Source organism: Stegodyphus dumicola, chromosome X2, assembly GCF_044657685.1.
Source record: "Stegodyphus dumicola isolate Sdum_Otavi_A_Nest chromosome X2, ASM4465768v1".
Lineage (NCBI taxonomy): Eukaryota > Metazoa > Arthropoda > Arachnida > Araneae > Eresidae > Stegodyphus > Stegodyphus dumicola.
Genome location: NC_140781.1, coordinates 179,122,702 through 179,141,783, shown reverse-complemented (window position 1 = coordinate 179,141,783; position 19,082 = coordinate 179,122,702). Strand labels below are relative to the sequence as shown.

At 34.6% G+C, this 19,082-nt stretch overlaps 1 protein-coding gene across 2 annotated transcripts in view; it reads right to left on the bottom strand.

Annotated features, from left to right (window-relative positions):
- Positions 1-19,082, bottom strand: part of LOC118188073 (transforming growth factor-beta-induced protein ig-h3-like) — a 65,920-nt gene that overhangs the window by 40,547 nt on the left and 6,291 nt on the right. Inside the window, exon 2 of one of the 2 annotated variants that reach the window (XM_035358415.2) lies at positions 7,512-7,632. The exons of the other annotated variant lie outside the window; for it this stretch is intronic. Within the exon in view, the coding sequence (XP_035214306.1) occupies positions 7,512-7,612 (101 nt within the window). The 5' untranslated portion in view covers positions 7,613-7,632. The remainder of the gene's footprint in view (positions 1-7,511; positions 7,633-19,082) is intronic. 2 annotated transcript variants of the gene reach the window in all.

Sequence of the window (19,082 nt, the reverse complement as noted above, 5' to 3'; positions counted from 1 at the left end):
CTAGCACTTCGGTAAAATCATTGCCTTTATAGATACATATTACATTTTTATGACTTGCACATCCTTAGATTTCGGAAGGATACACCCTAAATTTTGGGGACAGTTATTGTTCTCTGAGAAAACATGTAACTAACTCAAATCGTTACTGTTCTAAAATTTCCTAGCTGTTTCATTATCTCTGTGTGTGTGGCCCACCAGCGGCCGAGCGGTAAAGACGCTGAACACTGGTAGTTCGGTCTGAGGTTCGAATCCCGCGAACGGGCTGGCTGCATGGGCGTTTTCGTGGTTTTCCCCATGTGTAACGTGTATACGAGCCAGTTTCCCTTAGAAAGTCCTCCACGAAAGGCATCCCTCCCTTTAGGCAGATAGCCCTCGTGTGCTTTGCCATAATTAAATACACCACCACCAACATTATCTCTGTACCTTAACACTCTAAAGCAGTAGTTTCTTGAGTGTTTTTAACAGATGATTGGGAAACAATTTTTGGAGGCTTGGCGAAAAGTTTTAAGACTCTATCTCCCTTCTCATGTAATCATATAATATATTTGATGAGGCAGAAATATGGTTGCATGCGCGAAGTAAACATATCAAATTACTGCATATCAAGGGTAGCCAATCTTAATGGCAGTAGGAGCCGCATCAATTTAGAAGAACGGCAGGTTTGTTATCAACATCGTCTTTAAAGCAGTAAAATTTGTTCTGAATGCAAGGGAACATTTGAAATAAATTTAAGAGATTTTGAAATTTTGATATCATTTATTCGGTGGCACATGTATTGTTTTAAATTAATTTTATTTCTACTGCTCCTTATTACAGAAATTAAGTTTCCTATAATATAAAAAGTTAAAACTCCAATATTTGACCCAAATGAAAGCTATTTTTGCAGGCAGGAAACAAAGCATTTTCTTTGATTTCCTTCCATTAATGTTTTTAATTGCTCATTGATTTTAAGTAATTGAAATCGAAAGAAGATTTAATATTTTTTAGTAATGTTTAGGTTTTTACGGTAAAGTAAGAAGTTTCTTGATTGCAGAATAAAACCCTAATTTGGAAAAATAGATCCAGATAAGTTGTCAACTTTTTCCGGCTTTGTATAAAAAATCATAATTTAGTTCATCTCCGCAGTTACCAAGAAAACCAATATATTGAGATCAAACCTAGCCTTAAATAAAAAAATGAATTCATTAGATGCAAAATGAAATCCAGTTTAGTTTTCGAAGCAGGAGACATTTGGATCCTCAGATCTTGCGAATCTTAGTAAAGCTATGAAACTCAGAACTCGAGTCTCAGTGAATTCTTCATCATTCGGATCTCTCAAATGTAAAGAATAGTTTTAAGGACACCCAGTAGAAGCGTTTATTAAGAAACGAACGTGATTGTTTCAACTTCAGTGCTGTCTAAATCATCAGCATCACCTCTTGATGGTCGTAAGTTCCATACAGTTTCAGCATGGCATGAAATCTGGCGATAAATTCCAAGTTACTGGGGCAGTGCATTTTATCGAAAATTCTTAAACCTATTTCTAGAATCATTTTAATAATTTTTGGCATAGATAACCCACTGATAATAAGACCAGGATGTTTCTAACAACTTTATGCCATGATATATAAACGCTGCATCGCGACAAGACTCTAGTTGTCTACCAGTTGAACTATTCTGTCATTGCTGCTGAATTTAAACTGTTACTCAGATATGTCTGCCACATTATGTCTGGAAAATGAATGTAAATATTCAAGAGTTTAATTATACATTTCATTTATTATTATTTACTTACTCTTTATATACTATATCATTTACTGCTACGTATTTCATTTATTAAAGGCAATGAAAAGGTTCTTGTCACTTTTGACATCTTATTTTATGAAGCTGTCACAGGAAGGAAACAAAGAGACTCCCGCCTTGGAAAAGCAATGGAGTATTAGTGTACCACCGAACTGTTCTAATACAGGCATGTTGCGCACACATAGCAACATAGCTAACAGTGTCGAAGAGGTATCAAAATGTCTCCTTCGTGGTTGTTTCTTAAATGACATTAAGATTGGCCTGCCAGCAGCTGTCAGACTATAGAAAATGTTAGGCATTTGGGGAGGATACCATGAATGAACGCACTGCCAGGCATAGTAGGCGTAGTTTCCAGAAGTTCATTTTGGGAGATCTGAGCCTTTGTGATTAAATCCGTAGTGGCGACGATAGATGCTGGATGACGAGGCTCTGAAGGCAGCCATGTTCAAGAACAGTAGTAAATAAGAAAGATGTTAAAGAATAAAGAATTCTGCTTGATGAACTTGCTAAACGTTTCCCGACTTTTCAGGAAACTATCAGATTTCACGTGCATTGCATAGAAAAGGTGCACAAGTTGAGCTAGTGGGACTCCCGCCGTTATTTACTACGACTAAGCTAAAGTATCACTGAGGAGCTGTACTCGCAGCATTTGCAACGGGTGCAACATGTATTGCAGCAGAAGGATACAGCACAAGGTTAATCGCAAGGATGTGTTGTACCTCTACCAAAATTCGAGACCACACGTAGCAAGAACGATCACGTATACCACCGTTCAGCGACTTGGATTGAAGACACTATACTCGCCAGTCTTTTTTAGTGCCTATAAAATACCACCTGTTCCATTCCCTCGGCAACCACCTCCGTCGGAAATCCTTCGAGAGTTAAGTAGACCTTCGGCACGCATCCGCGAACTTCTTTGCGTCCAAGACCCCCAAATTTTGTCGCCAGGGCGTTGCAGTCTGCAAGAACGTTGGCAAAGATGCCGGATGCCGATTGAGATTACTCCGTGACCTATCATTGAGTACCATGCGTTGTATATTTGTCTGTCTCTGCTGATCACAAACTGCATGAACTTTTTGGTCAGCTGGTAAATTTCATTTTTATCATTTTAATAAATATAGGCTATTTTTAAAAATCGCATTCTTAAATTTGTTTTCCACTATATGCAGATTTCAAATTCCTCATTTTAAAAACGTTCAATATTAATCAAAAGTAACTTTTTCTTATTATTATTACTATTAGTTGAAGAAGTCAAAGAATGTGAGATTCGAAAAGCTTTCAATGTTTGAATTTGAAATCGAGGAAACTTAGGATTCAACCCACCTCTAGTTTCCCTAATGGAAGTTAACAACTATGTGTATCTGTATAGCTGTTCAACAAGATTTTAGGTATATCATCAGCACAGCGTAATGAAATATACATAGATAAATTAAAAAGTAATACGCAAGTTAGCTGCACTGCAAAGTGGTTGATGCAAATGGAATAAAATTTACGCTCCTACTATCAAATTCGTGATGAAAACTTCGATTAAAGCATTAAAAGCGAAGTTTCATAAGCTAAATGTAATTAAATACCAGAACATGTGGAATGATCGATCATGTAAAAGAAGATGCATTAACTCCAATCCTACCAAAATTCATTTCAAAGGATGTATTTTAGTTAAATATCTGAATTGAGCTTTTATTAATCAAGGAAGTTTCCGAAGATTATCGAAGATTTAAAGTACTATTGATGTCCGAATTGTAGGTCGTATGCTGATGTTATTAATATTATTGTGGAATTCATTCTGCTTCAAAGCATATAGAGAAACCATTTTCCTGCGTTAATATCAATTAGTGATCCTAAGAAACTTTAAATGTGGACTACACAATAAGGGAGTTTAGTATAATTATCTGACAGTTTATAACTGTTATGCATTAGTTAAGGAATAAAGAATTCTGCTATTTTTAATGCATACATCAGTTTCTCCGTTTCTGTCTTATGAAGTATTCTTAAGTTATAATACATCTTTTGATATAAACTTGTTTGGTGTTTTATCATCTGAAACCAGATCTGATGGCATCAGGTATTTTGCATTCCGTATTAAGAAATCCTATATTAATTCCCTAGTAAGTTTTGACGTTAAGATAATTTGTATTATTTGCAGTTGAAAAAGTGAACAAACTCAAATGCAAGTTTTCTAGAAAGCAACATTTTAAAGTTACCAGTGCTTGAAATAAACTTTGCAATTATTGTGACTGTAGAAATCAAAGATCTTACTTCAGAACTAGAAGTTTACTTGACATAGCGTCAATAAATTTCACATTGCATTGCATGAAGTTTGCAGTGATTAGGCAGTGGATCGTATAGTCTTCTTTGGGCTACTTGCTTTCGTGGCAGATGTGTCAGGTGTGCAAGATAACCGGAGGCCTTGAAGGTCAAAGTATCAGTAGCCGAAAAAAGTATGACACTTTCTGGTGGGATAGAAAAGGCAGAAGATCGTCCAGCAACATGGAAAGAAATGTTACAAGTTAACAGCGATTTCCCCCAATACCAGTATACGACATTTTGACAGAAGATTTACAAAATAGTGCGAGTCCAATATATTTCTCGAATTTCTGACTCGAATAATCATTATTAACGATACGTGTATTAGAGACTTCGAACCAGGTTTAAAATTGCTGTCAATCCGATAAAGAAATCTACCCCTTCCACAACCCAAAAAATTTCGATATGCTCAGTAATGTTGTAAGGATCTTAAGTTTTACTAACGTTTATTTTATTTTAAATCTTTACTATCACTTCTTATTTTCTACTTCCGGCCAGAATTATAAGCGTTAACGTATTTATGCAAAGTTTGTCTGGCGAGCGCCAAGTATTTAAGTTGTGGCTTTTTGCCAAGCGAAAGAGAGGAAGCAGTTAGTCGAAGCAGGCCGCTTACCTTAGAAGTTTTACTCAGTTGCTGGTTGCATACATCCAGGCCAGAGGTTTAATCCTCTTGATAATTTTTAAACGTATTGTAGTGTTCGCAGTTCTCTGTACTACATACGGGTTCCTGTTAATATAAGGCCAATCTTCCACGTTTATTATTTTAAAGTTAAATTAGAGTTTAGTTTTATTTTTTATATTTTTACGTTTAGACCACAAGTAGTGGGTCTTTGTATTCCGAAGTACGGAAGTTATTGTAAATAGAGAAAAATAAAGGGTTTTGTATACCCTTCTTGTGTATCCTGTCTACTTCCCACAGTTATTGAACATAGCTTTAGTAAGCTCTCTGTTCCGAGTCAGGTCCTTGCATGTTCCCGAAGAAAGTAAGACGGAGCATTGAACCTGATAATGTGTGAAGTAAATGATGATCTTTGTATAGAATTATTAAAGAATTATGACGAAAGCAGCACACTACTGTAAGTAGTTGCGAAAATTGTACCGAAAAAGAAAAAAAAAAACTCGTCTGATTGCCTTACGGATGGGCAATTCATTTCTAGCGCTAGTGGACACCTGTATGTGGAATTGTAACCGATCTGCTGACCAAGTCCGAGTGGAAAATTTTACCTGCCGCCCAACCGGGATAGTTGTTATTGACTCTGTCTGACGTACCGAAGGTTCTCGGGTTCAAATTCCGGAGAAGGCATGGGTGTTTGTAAATGTATAGTGTCTGTGTAGCATGGGGGCCATTCTAAATATGCAGTGAGCCGAATGCCCTCTCGAGAGGTTGTGGTAGGGGAAGAATGGTGGGAGACTCTCGGACCCGTGCCCCCTCCAGGTTGCTCTCCATCAGAACAGGGGCCAAAGTCGTACTGTCACCTGTTGTTGTCACCTGTATGTTGTTGCAAACAACAGGCGCAGTCTTGCACTCCTTGCCACTATGGATTTTGTGAGTTTGTTCTGATGCTACTGTCAGACAAGTGAGATAAATCACAACAACTAAAATGTCTATACATGAGCTCACTAGGTTTCAAATTATTCCTCAACTTGAAACAGCCCCTCCGCCGGCAGTGCATGTCTTTTTGAAAGAGGTTTCTTCAGCAGTTACCTAGCACTGAGTAAAAGTAATACCCTAGAAGCAATAGCAGATCTTCTGAAACAATGGATCTATTGAGAAGCATGGGGACTACTCAGAAGAACTGCAAGCGGAACCTACTTGAAAAAAAAAAAAAAGAAAGATAAGAAAAGAAACAAGGAAAAATAATTAGTAAATATTACTTTTAATGACCGTTTTTGGTGCTGTCCTGATGGAGATGACTTTCTCTAAATGTAACATGGGAACAGTGGTAACTCATCGACAAGGAATCATTTGCCATTTTTGCTGTTACTCTGACGTTTAGCGCACGCCAGACAATTTGAAATAATTAAATTATTTGCCATGGAATATAATTTAAGAAATTAAATTCATGATTGATAGGGAAGCGCACAGTTGCACGATTTTTGCTTCAAATATAAGATTTAATTAATAAAACAACTATTTGCTGCAAACGAGTCAAATTTAAGGAGAAAAAGGGTCAGAATAGGTTTCTAAGGGGCCAGAGAGCCTTACATTGAGTAAGTTCTACAGGAAAAGAATGAATGATGTTTTTTTTTTTTTTTTTTTTTTTTTTTTTTCATTTTCAAATAAGATTAATTTACCCGAGTTCATATAATCAATTAAGACAGAGCTGAACTTGTAGTAGAGTTACAGTTATAACGTGGGCGTTAACGTTTACAATTGCCAATGCTGCAACTGATCATTGCTCAGAATAGTCGATAAGTCGTGAGACATAATTTTAATGCAGCATGTTGCCTTCGACTGTGGGAATGTCGGAAAACGACTGTTTACAAGAGTAAACATTAAACATTCAGAAATGAAAATCTTTTTCTTTGCGACACTGACGGAACGTCATGGGTAAAAACCGGAAGCAGTTTGAAACAATAAAATATTTTTGATTGATACTGATATTCACTGTTGTTTAATTCAAAGATTTTATTCTCGTTATTCTAGCCGTTATACTGTTAGCACACCTTGCGATCAAACCTTTAGCCATATTTCTGACTCAACCAGTATTTACCCCTAACTTTTTATCATTGCATAACTATTAATATTATGTTTATGTATTTATTAGCGTTACTTTCTTTTAGAAATCTTTCGTTTTTCCTTTACAGCACGAACAAGAAGTATTTACGCATTTTTAAAACGATTTCACGGCTTTTTAATTCATTTTTTAAATCTAAATTTTGATTGTTGACCAGTAATTAATTGAGAGAACGTTTAACGACGTGAGTCGTATCTAACTTTCTTCATTTCTTTTTAAATGTGAAAAGCAGTTAAAACATTCACCCTTTAACTACTAACGAGATATGTATGCTCCACTAAAAGTTTAAAAATTACTGCTGGGTTAAAAAGTACTTAAATCTCCTGAATGTTGGGAATCACTTCCAATAGTTGGAAAATCAAGACACCGCTGTGCAAGTTGTACACAAATGAACATAGAGAAAAGAACAAATATGAGTTGCCCAATGTGTAATGTTGTAATAAAATTGTTAATAAAATTCGTAGTCAAAGGGTTAATACATGTTTACTTACGCAAGTAATTTTTTTTATAATAACAAAATTTAGAAGAACTTTTTATGCTGTGAAAATGTTGCGTGGTTAGTAGATTCTGATTTTAAAAAGACCCTTTTAATACGTTCCTATATTGCAGTAACGTAATATGTCCAATTATCTTTAATTCATAGAAAAAGATTATACTCGTATCATGCCAATTTGCAAATATTACCCTTGTCTCTGGGCCACCTTCAACCACCATGCGTCTTCAGATGTGACATTCTCGAGAAGAAGAGACATAAGTAATAGAGAAAAGTTTCTTAGAAGAAGCATTTTTCAAGCTTTGTCCTCACCTATTAATAAAACATTTAAAATTAGTACTGTTAGACTACTAAATAGACAACGCATTCTAGTATATTACTCAAATCAACCTAACCTAGGAATACTATAAGATCTTGTTACAGTAATTTAACACTAATTTTCAAAGCCAAATTTTAATGTATGAGCTTAGAGGGTACATGTCTGAGCATAGACGGATCGTCGGGTGAAGAAAAAAGTTGAGCAAAAATATTACAAATTAAAATGACGATTCGCGCTTTGAAAAGTGAATCTAATTTTTACGTAAATTTTCTGTTTCATGGCAAATCACGCAAATAACACTGAATTAAGTCTTCATTATCACGAAATTGTTATGATCGTAACTATACTGTTGGCTACTAAGACTGCTATACCATGAAGGCGGGGTACAATAAACATCAAATTTGTTTGAAATGTGCTGCATATTGGGATATACAAATAATTAGCATTCCAGCGGATGCAGACAAATCTGATATGAGTAACGTCATCCACCACATTGTGTACAAATAGGAAGATTGCACAGCTGGTTTCTCACCTTGAAATCGCATTTGAACTTTGGTTGTTCGTGTAAAGATCATGTTATGCTTCGCGTAAGAAGGTTTTTTGTGTAAACGTCGTGTTATACTTCGTGTTCCTACCAGCATCGGTCGGAATTTTACATAAGCAGGATCGTGGCCTATTGGGACAGCAGTTTATCGTTCCGCGACATTACTGCTCGTGTTGGTTAGGATCTTATGACTATGAGGCAGATATGAAATCGATGGATCTAGGAAGACTATACTGAACTCCATGCAGGAACTCGGCGATCGCGGGCTACCACACCCGAAAGACAAATCAGACATAATTTCTTCTCGGCCTTGCGGACCGACAAGTGTTCGGACGGACACTGTGACGACGTCTGCAAAAGAATGGACTGTCAATACAACAACATTGTTGCAGGATCCCTTGACACTGCAGCAGAAATATGTGTGCCTACAACAGTGCAATGAACGAAGACAGTAGACACAGGAGTGGCACCATTTGTTTTCAGACGAATTTAAATCCTGCGTACAGCATCATGATGAACGTATACATATGTGGAGGCACCGAGTAGAAAAGATGTTGCCAGCTTGTATTTGTCATCGTCATACGACTTAGCATCTGGCGCAATGGTATGGGGTGCCACTGTATATAGATTCAGGTCACTTCTCGTCACCGATACATTTTTGATGTGTTAAGACAGGTGGCTATGCCCTGTCTTCCAGGTTTGAGTGACGCTTTCTTTCAACAAGATAATCCAATATCTTATGTTTCTCATGCTGTCCTGTGATTCCTCGATACAGAGGAAACTCGATTGTTGCTCTGGCCAGCACGTTCATCTCCGTGAGAAGAATGAGTCTCAAATCTTCATATCCATATTCTACTGTTTAACATCGTGGTAGAGAAAATTGTCAATTAAGGATCTGCTATCTATCAAGAAATCAGTTTTCCATCTTTTCTTGTCATGATAAAACTGTTCCGCCCTGGGTTTATCCTAATTTCTAGTCGCCTCGTCCACAAATGTTTGAATAACTGCCATCTTAAATTTCGCAGACCTCTTTTGAACAGGAAAAAAACTTATCTAGGGGCGTAATTAATTTTCGTCCACGAAATAATTCAGCCACAGTCTTCCCGTTAGTTTCATGTTCAGCCGTCCTTAAGGTAAATGAGAGTTCGTTGACTCGGCCATCATCAGATACCTTTTCGCCAAACGGATATTTCGTTTTTTATTAAGTACAGATTTAAATATTTACTTTCAATTCATGTACAACCTCTGAACATAATCTCAAAATTTATATTAAATGTCCTAGCCAACTTTGTTCGTACCAGAGGTAAAAATTTTTTATTTCCTGTTTTAGAATGTTTGTTTATATTTTTACTATATGTAACTATAGGGACTGGGATATCTTATCAAAAATTATATTTCATAAGTTTTCCAAATTTACTTTTTTAATTGAAAAATGCGGTAACAGGAATATTTTCCTTACTTGAAGCGTTTTTGTAGTTAGAAATATATGCCAACGACCGAAAATAAAGACCATACAAGGACTTCTAGCGATACATGATAATTCTTTCTTATTGGAACTATACATTTTTCGCCTTAGGTATAATAAAATGCAAAAATAACTTGTTTGAAAATTAAAACACCGGAACGAACCTGGAAAATTAAATTAAGTAGGGAAAACAAATTGCTATTTCATGACTTTGGGGTGGCACCGAAATTAAAAGAGTGGCTTCCAAAGAGGGGCCAATCATTCCCTGAAAGAAGAGTATATGATTATTTCACGATGTAAAGGTTAATCAGTCTGAAGTTTAAGCTGTAATAAAGCGCATATAAGTAGTTATTATACTTGGCGCAAAAACGGGAAACTCAGTGAACTTCTTAGCTGAAGATCTTATTAAAAATACAACTTTCGATCATGTCCATTCATATACCATGCCAGAATTCACATGACCAAACTTTAACAATTGTGTGATCAAATGTATAGCTTTCTAAAATCTTAAAATTACCAAATTCATTCCAACTTCATTAATGCATCAAAAATTTAGCCTTCGACATAATAATTTCGGATGTACCCTCACGCACCAGAATCTTGAACTTTGCCTATAAATCAAATCGCATCATTTTGATCGGCTGTAAGAAAAATGTAACATATCCCAAATCCATATATACCGATGAGGATTTTTATATTGAAGATTATTAAGTTACTTACTTCCCTAATGGGAAGTTGCTGCAAAATTATTTAAACATAACACCGTATAACTAACACAGTATACATAAACTGTAAACTAAATTAACTATAAACTGTATACATAAATTTGTTATAATTCTGTACCTCTTTTTAAAAATCGTATTTTAGAGCTCGCCTTTTAATTTCATAGTCAAAAAAATTTCCATTTTCTTCAAATTCGGATTTAATCTGAGAGGGCTAGTTTGATTACAAATAAAGCCAGATTGTTATATTTATAGGAATGAGCTTTACTTCGAGAAAAATATTCATGATGATAACCTTTACAGAGCTGTGAGTGGGCTTTTCACTCTTCACCAGGCCTGGGAAATAAAAGTAGTTGCTTAAACAAGGGAAGACGTCATGACAATCATTCATCTGGTCAGTCGGTTAATGTTTTTTGCGTATTCGACGTTGAGAAGGATATCTTAACAAGCTACTGCAGTAAAACTTCCACCAAATGTTGCCAAAAGTGTGCTGAGCTTTATTATTTGAACGATGTCTTTCACGAAATACAATATTTAAAAAATAATAAGGAAATAATGATAGTAAGTATTACATTTAAATATAACAACATTTAGACTTATATAATCAAACTGATAGCATATAACTAACGAATTTCAATCAGTATAGGCAGCCTCCGTGGCAGAGTGATGCGTGTAACATCATTTGTGAATTATTTGGAAAGCATTACGGTCGCATTAGACGTAATCTGTCGATATGGTCAACAAATCATTCCACGTGCTTTCTGTCTTAAACTCATCCACTTTCGATCTTCCGAAACAGAGTTTAAAAGCTTCAAAAGAAATTGTAAAATTTCGAAGGAAGCATCTTACTCATGCACAATTTCTTTAGGTCTTTCGCTTCGAGAGAAAACGAAATATAACTTTATTTTTTACATAAATTTAATTTCTGTTTTCATTTTTGGATAAGAAAAAGGTCAAAGATTATATTAGTTATGAGGAAATGAACAAACTGAAATTACGCTACGTAAAATGTTTAGCGAGTTAAAAATTTTTTAATAAAAACTTACTTTTTAAATTAATCCGATGTAAGAGAATACATTCGGGTAATTTTCAGAAGTCTAATTTAAACATAAAATACTATGATTCATTAATTAAATTAAAGCTTTACTGATTAGATTTTCTGATAAATTAAGAATTCTAATAGGCAGTTGCCGAAAACAAAGAAAACTACGTGTTCAATAAACTATTTCAAAAATGGTAAATCATATATCAGAATAGTTTGAATTTCTAACATATAAGAGGTCATTATTTGAAGTAAAGAAGTTTAAATAAAGGGTATTATTTGAAGTAGCCATAAAAGAGTTATTACCAAGATTTTTAGTTTTACTACTCCCTTTTACCTCTTTGGTTAGAACTCAATTTAAAACTCGCTCTATTTTGAAAGTTAAGACCTTCCAATAAAAAAAAAATTGAATATTTATATTGAATATGGAAACATTTCATACATTAATATATTTAGTACATTTATATTTGAATATTTAATAGTACACTTAAAAAACCCTGTTTTACACACCCAATCAATAAGTAAAAAGGAAAAGCAAAATAAGAAAATAAACTACAAAAAAATACATACAAGCAATAAAAGTTAAATGCGTACTAAAAATTATCACATGTATGTACGCTTGAGTGTATGCGTGTATGTCTATATGTGTGTATGTATGCATGCATCCTATACAAGAATCAGTCTCAACTCCTGCTCATTTGTGCATTCATTTATTTAAATAGCGGGAATATGATAGGAACACATAAGCTTTAAATTAATTTTTTCTTTAAGTTTTCGGAATTTTGAGCTGTGGTTAAACACATATATTTTTCCGTCAAATTCAACAGTTAATGGCAGATAATTGAAATTTTTCTCTATCTTTTTCATCAAAAGAATGACTGTTGAAAAATTCTTCTTGAAGTATCCAGAAGAGATATCATTGCTTTCAGTTTGCGATAAAATCTCATAAATAGATATGGTTGCTAATTGATGATTCGTAAGCAGTTTCATACTAAAACTCATATTATACATCGTTGTTCAATGCAAAGTAAGTCAGTCACGTAAAACATCATTTTATCTTATTTTTTATGAATCAACATTTTGCAATATGTATTATTGTATACCACGAGTATCATAAAATACGTTTTTAGCATCCTATAGTAAGTCGACAGCAGAGTTTTTAACTCGAATTTTCATCCACACTATCTTCTGCACGGAAAATAAAATCTAACGCTTTTGATGAAACTTTTGTAGGAATATACAAATTTTCAGACCTCTCTCTATATATATTTCTTTTTTAATTTTGTTCAAACGATAATATATTGTTTTAATATTTTTAAAAATGATATGCAGGAACTAATGCCAGAGCTATTAAAATTTAAATAGTTTGGATTAGCAAAGCAAGAAAGGATATCTGAATAAAGAGTGGAAAACCTTTGTAGAGGATTTCTTAAAAAAAAACTGGCTCGTGTTTATGTTATACACGAGAAAAGCCACGAAAAAGCCAAAGCAGTATTGATATTCTTCTGACATGAAATTTAATTTTATTCAATAGTATATAAAATTCTGTTTCATGAATTGGCAACAACAGGCATTAATTTTATTTAAGAAAAAAGTGAAACATTTGTAGGACTTTTAACCTTATTTATATATTTTTTCAAGTTTTATAATTTTTTTATAATTTTTTCGAAATGATAAACCTCAAATAATATAATGTTTTAAGGCTGAAAGTATTTTCCCTTTCCTTTCTAGAGGCATATTATCTCACGGCTACATTATTTATACGCAATTTCAGATGGAAGCAGCATAATATTCCCGCTGTTTCCTCCTGATTCCGCCGGTGTCGCCGTATATCGAGCAACGTTAAAGTGAGGGAATGCTCTGTGTAGTTTAAAAAGGCAAATGCATTGACAGATTCTCTGAATTACATCATAGGTACCTTAGTAGAATGATGAAATTAATAAGCAGTTGAATACTTGAATTAATTTTAAAACTACGTAACGACAGAGAAAAATGAAAATAAAGCCGATAAAGTTATAGTATACTTTCTAGTAGAAGGCTATCACTTTTGCAGCAGAAAACAAAGCATAAAAAAATCCCTCTCGCAGTCGTTTTCGTTCCCAACGAAAATGAAGGAAGTAGAATTTCACTTCAAGGCTCGAGTGTTTTGCATTTCACCATGAGTTACTCTAATTTTTCAGATTATTCCTTCGAGGATTCGAGCCCACCAGCGGCCAAGCGATAAAGTCGCTGAACACTGGTAGCTCGATCCGAGGTTCGAATCCCGCGAACGGGCTGGCTGCATGGGTGATTTCGTGGTTTTCCCCGTGTGTAACGTATATGCGAGTCAGTTTCCCTTAGAAAGTCCTCCACGAAGGCATCCATCCCCTTATGCAGATAGCCCTAGTGTGCTTTGCAATAATTAAATACACCTACACCTACCTTCGAGGATTCAGACTCTTAAAAACTATATGCCTTACAAGTGGTCGAGCGGTAAAGCTACTGAATGCTGTTAGTTCTAACTCAGGTGAACGGGCTGTCTACAGGGTTAGTTTTTGTATTTTCCCCATGTGTAACATGAATACGAGCCAGTTACCTCAAAAAGTCCTTCACGAAGACATCCCTTCCCTTAGGCAGATAGCCCTCGTGTGCTTTGTCGTAATCAAATAACCTAATGTTACCTATTTCTGTCAATATTCTTCTTGAAAACCTTAACTTGACTTTTCTATTCTCCGGGTGTATGCAGAAGATTTTCTATAACGATGGAAAGTGCTTTGAGGAATCGAAGGAAAGTGCTCTGAGGATTTGAAACAAAGTGCTTTAATTTGACGAAGGGAATTGCTTTGATTGAGTAATTTTTAATTTTTAAACAAAAATTAATTGATTATATTAAATTTAAATTTCATTTAATTAATGAAAAGTTTTTAATTTTATATTTTAATGCATTATAACATATACAATTAATGTCTTACTATGTAAGTGTTTAAATCATATATACGTTTTTCGAATTAATACCCTGATGATTTCGTATTTTGAAAACATTGCACATGTTTTAAAATTTCACTACCCTGCAGTTTTTATTTACTGTAAATGTTTTAAGAATATATAGAAATTAAACGTTTAATAAAAAACATTGAAGAAAATTCCAAGCAAATCTGAAAAGCTATACTTCTTAGAATTTTTAAACTCATTACTTTGGCTTACAGCTTACTATTAATTTGTCATTTCAGCGCGTCCAGAACGTCGTATTTCTCTTTAGAAATCGGCTATTGCGGATCAAAAATTTGAATTTTGATTATTGTTTTTAAAAATGAAAGAATGATGAATTAAAATCACATAATTAATTACATATAACTTTTATTTTTATTACTTAAAACTGAGTTTGTATTATCATACTGGTTTGCTATGAGCATTCTTTTTGTAAAAATACGAATTGGTATATATTCTTTGCAGTTTTAATTTTTCAACTATTCATGATCTTTAAATAGTTTTACAAAGGGCGACAAAAATGTGAGAAACAGTAATTGGCAATCTGAGACTCACGAAAGTGAGAAGTGTTGAACCGTCTAACACGTCGCCCAACTGGGATAGTTGTTAGTGACTCTGATTACCGTACCGAAGGTCCCGGGTTCGAATCCTGGTGAAGGCATGGATGTTTGTAAATGTATAGTGTCTGTGCGACACGGGGCACTCTAAATATATGGCGAGCCGAAAGTTCTCTCGAGAGTTTGGTGGTAGGAGAAGCGTCTTCCCCGGGGTGCTCTATATCAAAATTGCAGGCGGAGCTGAGTAAAGTCGTTCTATCACCTATATGGCACTCAAGGCTCTTGCCAACGATAGCTGCAATCTTGCACTCCTTGCAACGATGAATTTCGTGGACTTGCTGTGATGCTGTGATGTTACTGTCAGACAAGTGAGATGAGTCACATAATTAAAAGTAGGATCTTTTTCTCCCTGATATGAAGCTGCCACATTTATTCAGATCATTCAATATTTATTATGCATTAGTTAGAGCTTTCTACTGAGAAACAGTAAACAAATAGTAAAAAAAAAGTAAGTTTTCATGTACACTATTAGAAATTTATATGTTTTATTTTCACAAGCTTGAAAAATAAATTTCTGCACTTGATGCAAATGGTATTAGAAATTGAACCGCTTACGCTGTAGTTCCAGCCGTATTTAAATTAATCATATTAAACAAAAGGCAGCTATCAAACAAATTTTGACTTTAGACTTAACCAGTAAGCTAGATAATGATCAGCACAAGTATGATAATTTTCAAAAAAGGAACTAAAAGACGAATTGAAATTTGATGCTTTATGGTGGCAATGATTCATATGATCGTACAATATTTTGAACTCTGTGAGATCAATTTCCTAGTACAGAAAATATTATAAGAATTTTAATTAAAAATTATCATAATGAAATCCATATTTATATGAATTCATATAGGCGTTTAATTCTGAAAGGAAGTAAAACAATTACCAGTCTCTTCTCAGCTCTCTTTTAAAGATGCTAAGGTAAAAAATTTCTAATAGAAATACTGTTTGGTTAAAGGATGATTTATTTTAAATAGAAAGAATGTATGCTATGAAGACATTAATTTGAACATCATTAACTTCAGCCAGCACAGCTCCGCCAGAAATATACCTACCGAATAACTCCAGAAATATTATTTCTTAAGTGTTTTATAATTACTTTCAGTTAAACATTGTTTAACTCAGAAACCAAACATAATTTCTTTCTTTTGCTTCAGAAACAAATCTTGCAGTATCATAAAATGAACAATTATAATGGAATCGTTATTGTCATGGAAATAAACAAGCAAAGTAACTGCCTTATACGAGCCTTCAGCTCTAGGTCCTTTCAGTTTTACAGGAATTTTGGGTATAAAAGAGCAGTTAGTCTCTTAAAAATGCAATACATAGCCTCTGTTTCAATAACTGCTAATTGTTTGCAGTTTTGCTGAAAAGTGCAACTTATAAAAGCAACTGCCGGAAAAGAGGTGCCATTTCCAAGTATTACTGCTACTATTATTTTTATTATTAAATCTGCATTACTAAAGCAACTAACAGACAGTTCTCGCTATCGTAGCTTTCATTTCAGTGTCTGAAAGCGGTTAAAAAAACTGAGGTTTGGTAAACAATAATAAAAAAATGACTAACTTAAAAAAGGAGGTACTTCAACGTAAATTACTAGAAATAAACGTAAAGCTTAGTAAGTTTAGATTTCGATCAGGTTAAGATATCGCTAAATGCAATTCCTTGGCACTTTGCCTAGATTTATGAAAGCACTGTTATCACTTGCTAATAAACTAAACTCAGCGGCGCAGCAGCCCTAGTGGCCTGCAGTGCCCCGACATCTGCTTTCCTGACCGTGAGCCCCGGAGTGCATGAGCATATGCCCTGAACAGGTGGTCGCAGAACCACCGGTGTTTAGTCCCCAAGCGAGCTTGGTACTCATTTTATTGACTCACTGAAGGGTTGAAAGGCAGAGTCAACCTTGCCCAGCCCGGAGATCGAACCTCGGACGTTTGGTGCTGTTGCGCGACGCGCTGACGACTACGCCACCGGGCCTCATTACTGCCATAAAGTGCAGTAAATGTATGGAAGTTACAGTATTTCTTCAAAAGAATAAAGGTGGGTCTCGAAACAAGTATACAGTAGAAAGAACAGAGGGCTCTAGCTTAAAGACGCTACTACGGAGAAAAATTATTCAAACTTCTAAAAAACCGTCTCTTGGTAAGCCTCCATCCTGGATAACTGCGCCCTTTTCAACTTCAGCTCTCCTGCAGTCAAGATGCTACTTCGCTCCGTTTGCTTTGTCGTGCTACTAACTACGCCATTATCTAAAATGCGATACTCTCTGTGTAAAACTTAGGTGTGCGTATTGCGCCCATGATTATATGTGATGAAAGAGATATTTTTGATAACTAGTTTCGTATCCACCAGTAAAAATTATATTCAGTTTGGCCACGTCTGTCTACAAGATTTTCCTTCTAGTGTCATCTTTGTAACTACGCTTTAAAGTCTCCCCAGGATATAACGCAGAGAGCCATCGTCAATCTGTTGCACCTTGCTCCAAGTCATCTTATTATACACACACACACACACACACACATATATATATATATATATATAGAGAGAGAGAGAGAGAGAGAGATAATAAATGATTTTAAAATATCTCACTACTTTTATAACAAGGTTTTCATATCCCTCATTGCACATGGGGAGAAGCAGCCTTCAAGAACAAGCATAAATTACTCCACGTCATCAAAACAGCAGGTGGAACACAACAGTATATTTTAATTTTAAATCAGGTTAAGATATAGAAATGGTTTGATTCCGAACTGCAGTCGCATTCAGTATTTTAATGAAGAAAGCGATACCTTTCCTAAGTGATTAAAACTAGAACTAAAGTCCTCATACACTAAGGTGACCAGACGTTCCGCTTTCGGCGGGACAGTCTCGATTTTTAACAATTTGTCCCGCGACGTTTTAAAAAAGTCCCGATTTTTGGAAAGAATGCACGATAAGCTAGGGAACGGAGGGAGAATACGGTTTTCGGCGGCCATGTGGCTACTTCGTCAGGATATGTATCTTATATTATTTTTGTTAATTTTATAATGCTAAATTTTAATAATAACAAATAATTGTTGACAACTGATAATCGAGAACTGCTTATCAAAGTTCGCATTGTTGATCAGTTGTTAGGATTCGACCACCGTTGTTTAGACTTAATGGCATTTTTTGGCATTGGCATTGATGAAAACATTTTGTAACTGTCTCTCAGACGATACACATCGTACTGTGTGCTAGTGCTAGTTAAACAAGTAATGTCAACAAATCAGCTAGTCGGATAATTTAGGTACGTAATTCATTTATTTATTTATTTTATAAAAACATAAATTTCCTTGAATTTAGCAGACAGTACTCTTATTATTTATATTTTATAGTGGCGGCAAAAGGTCTAGCGTCGGTCTTTAAAGAAATACTTATTTAGAAAGTATTATAGGATTAAAATTAAAATATTTATTTAAAATATAGTTACTTTATAACAAACAAATTAATTTAATTTTTAAACTAACAATAAAATATGTTCATGTAATTATGTACCTACTTACTGTATTTTTAAGCAATATATATATACATAAAAATTTATAATATAATTTATAAATTTATAATGTAACCTTCTCCTTAACATAAACTGTTGAACTAAGTGTGACAACAAGGCTGCCCTCTGGTGAGTAGCCAGAGAAGTACTTCAGTAAAAGCCAAGCTTCCCACTTCATAGGTTGTATCAGACTCTTGCTCTGTAATTTTCTTAAAGTTAAATGTAATATCCGTGTGTAACGTAAACCTGTTAATAAATATTTGTTACACTATACAGGACTCTTCTATGACCCTATCTAAAACGACCGCCACACAATAATAAATTACTTCTTTAGATTTTTAACATAATGAGTAAGAACAGAAGATGCAAATTCAAAGAAGTGGATTTCCTTTTGTTATAAAACACAAAAGCGATCACATGGTAAAATGTGAGAAATGTAATGGTGAATTTTCTATTTCGCCCGGTTGGAAGAATGATATTTCAAAGCACTCGGGGACACAGAAACATAAAAGATATTTAAATACTACTGCATCTTCCACCAAAATGCAGGAATTCTTTCGGGAAAAGAATTTATAGAG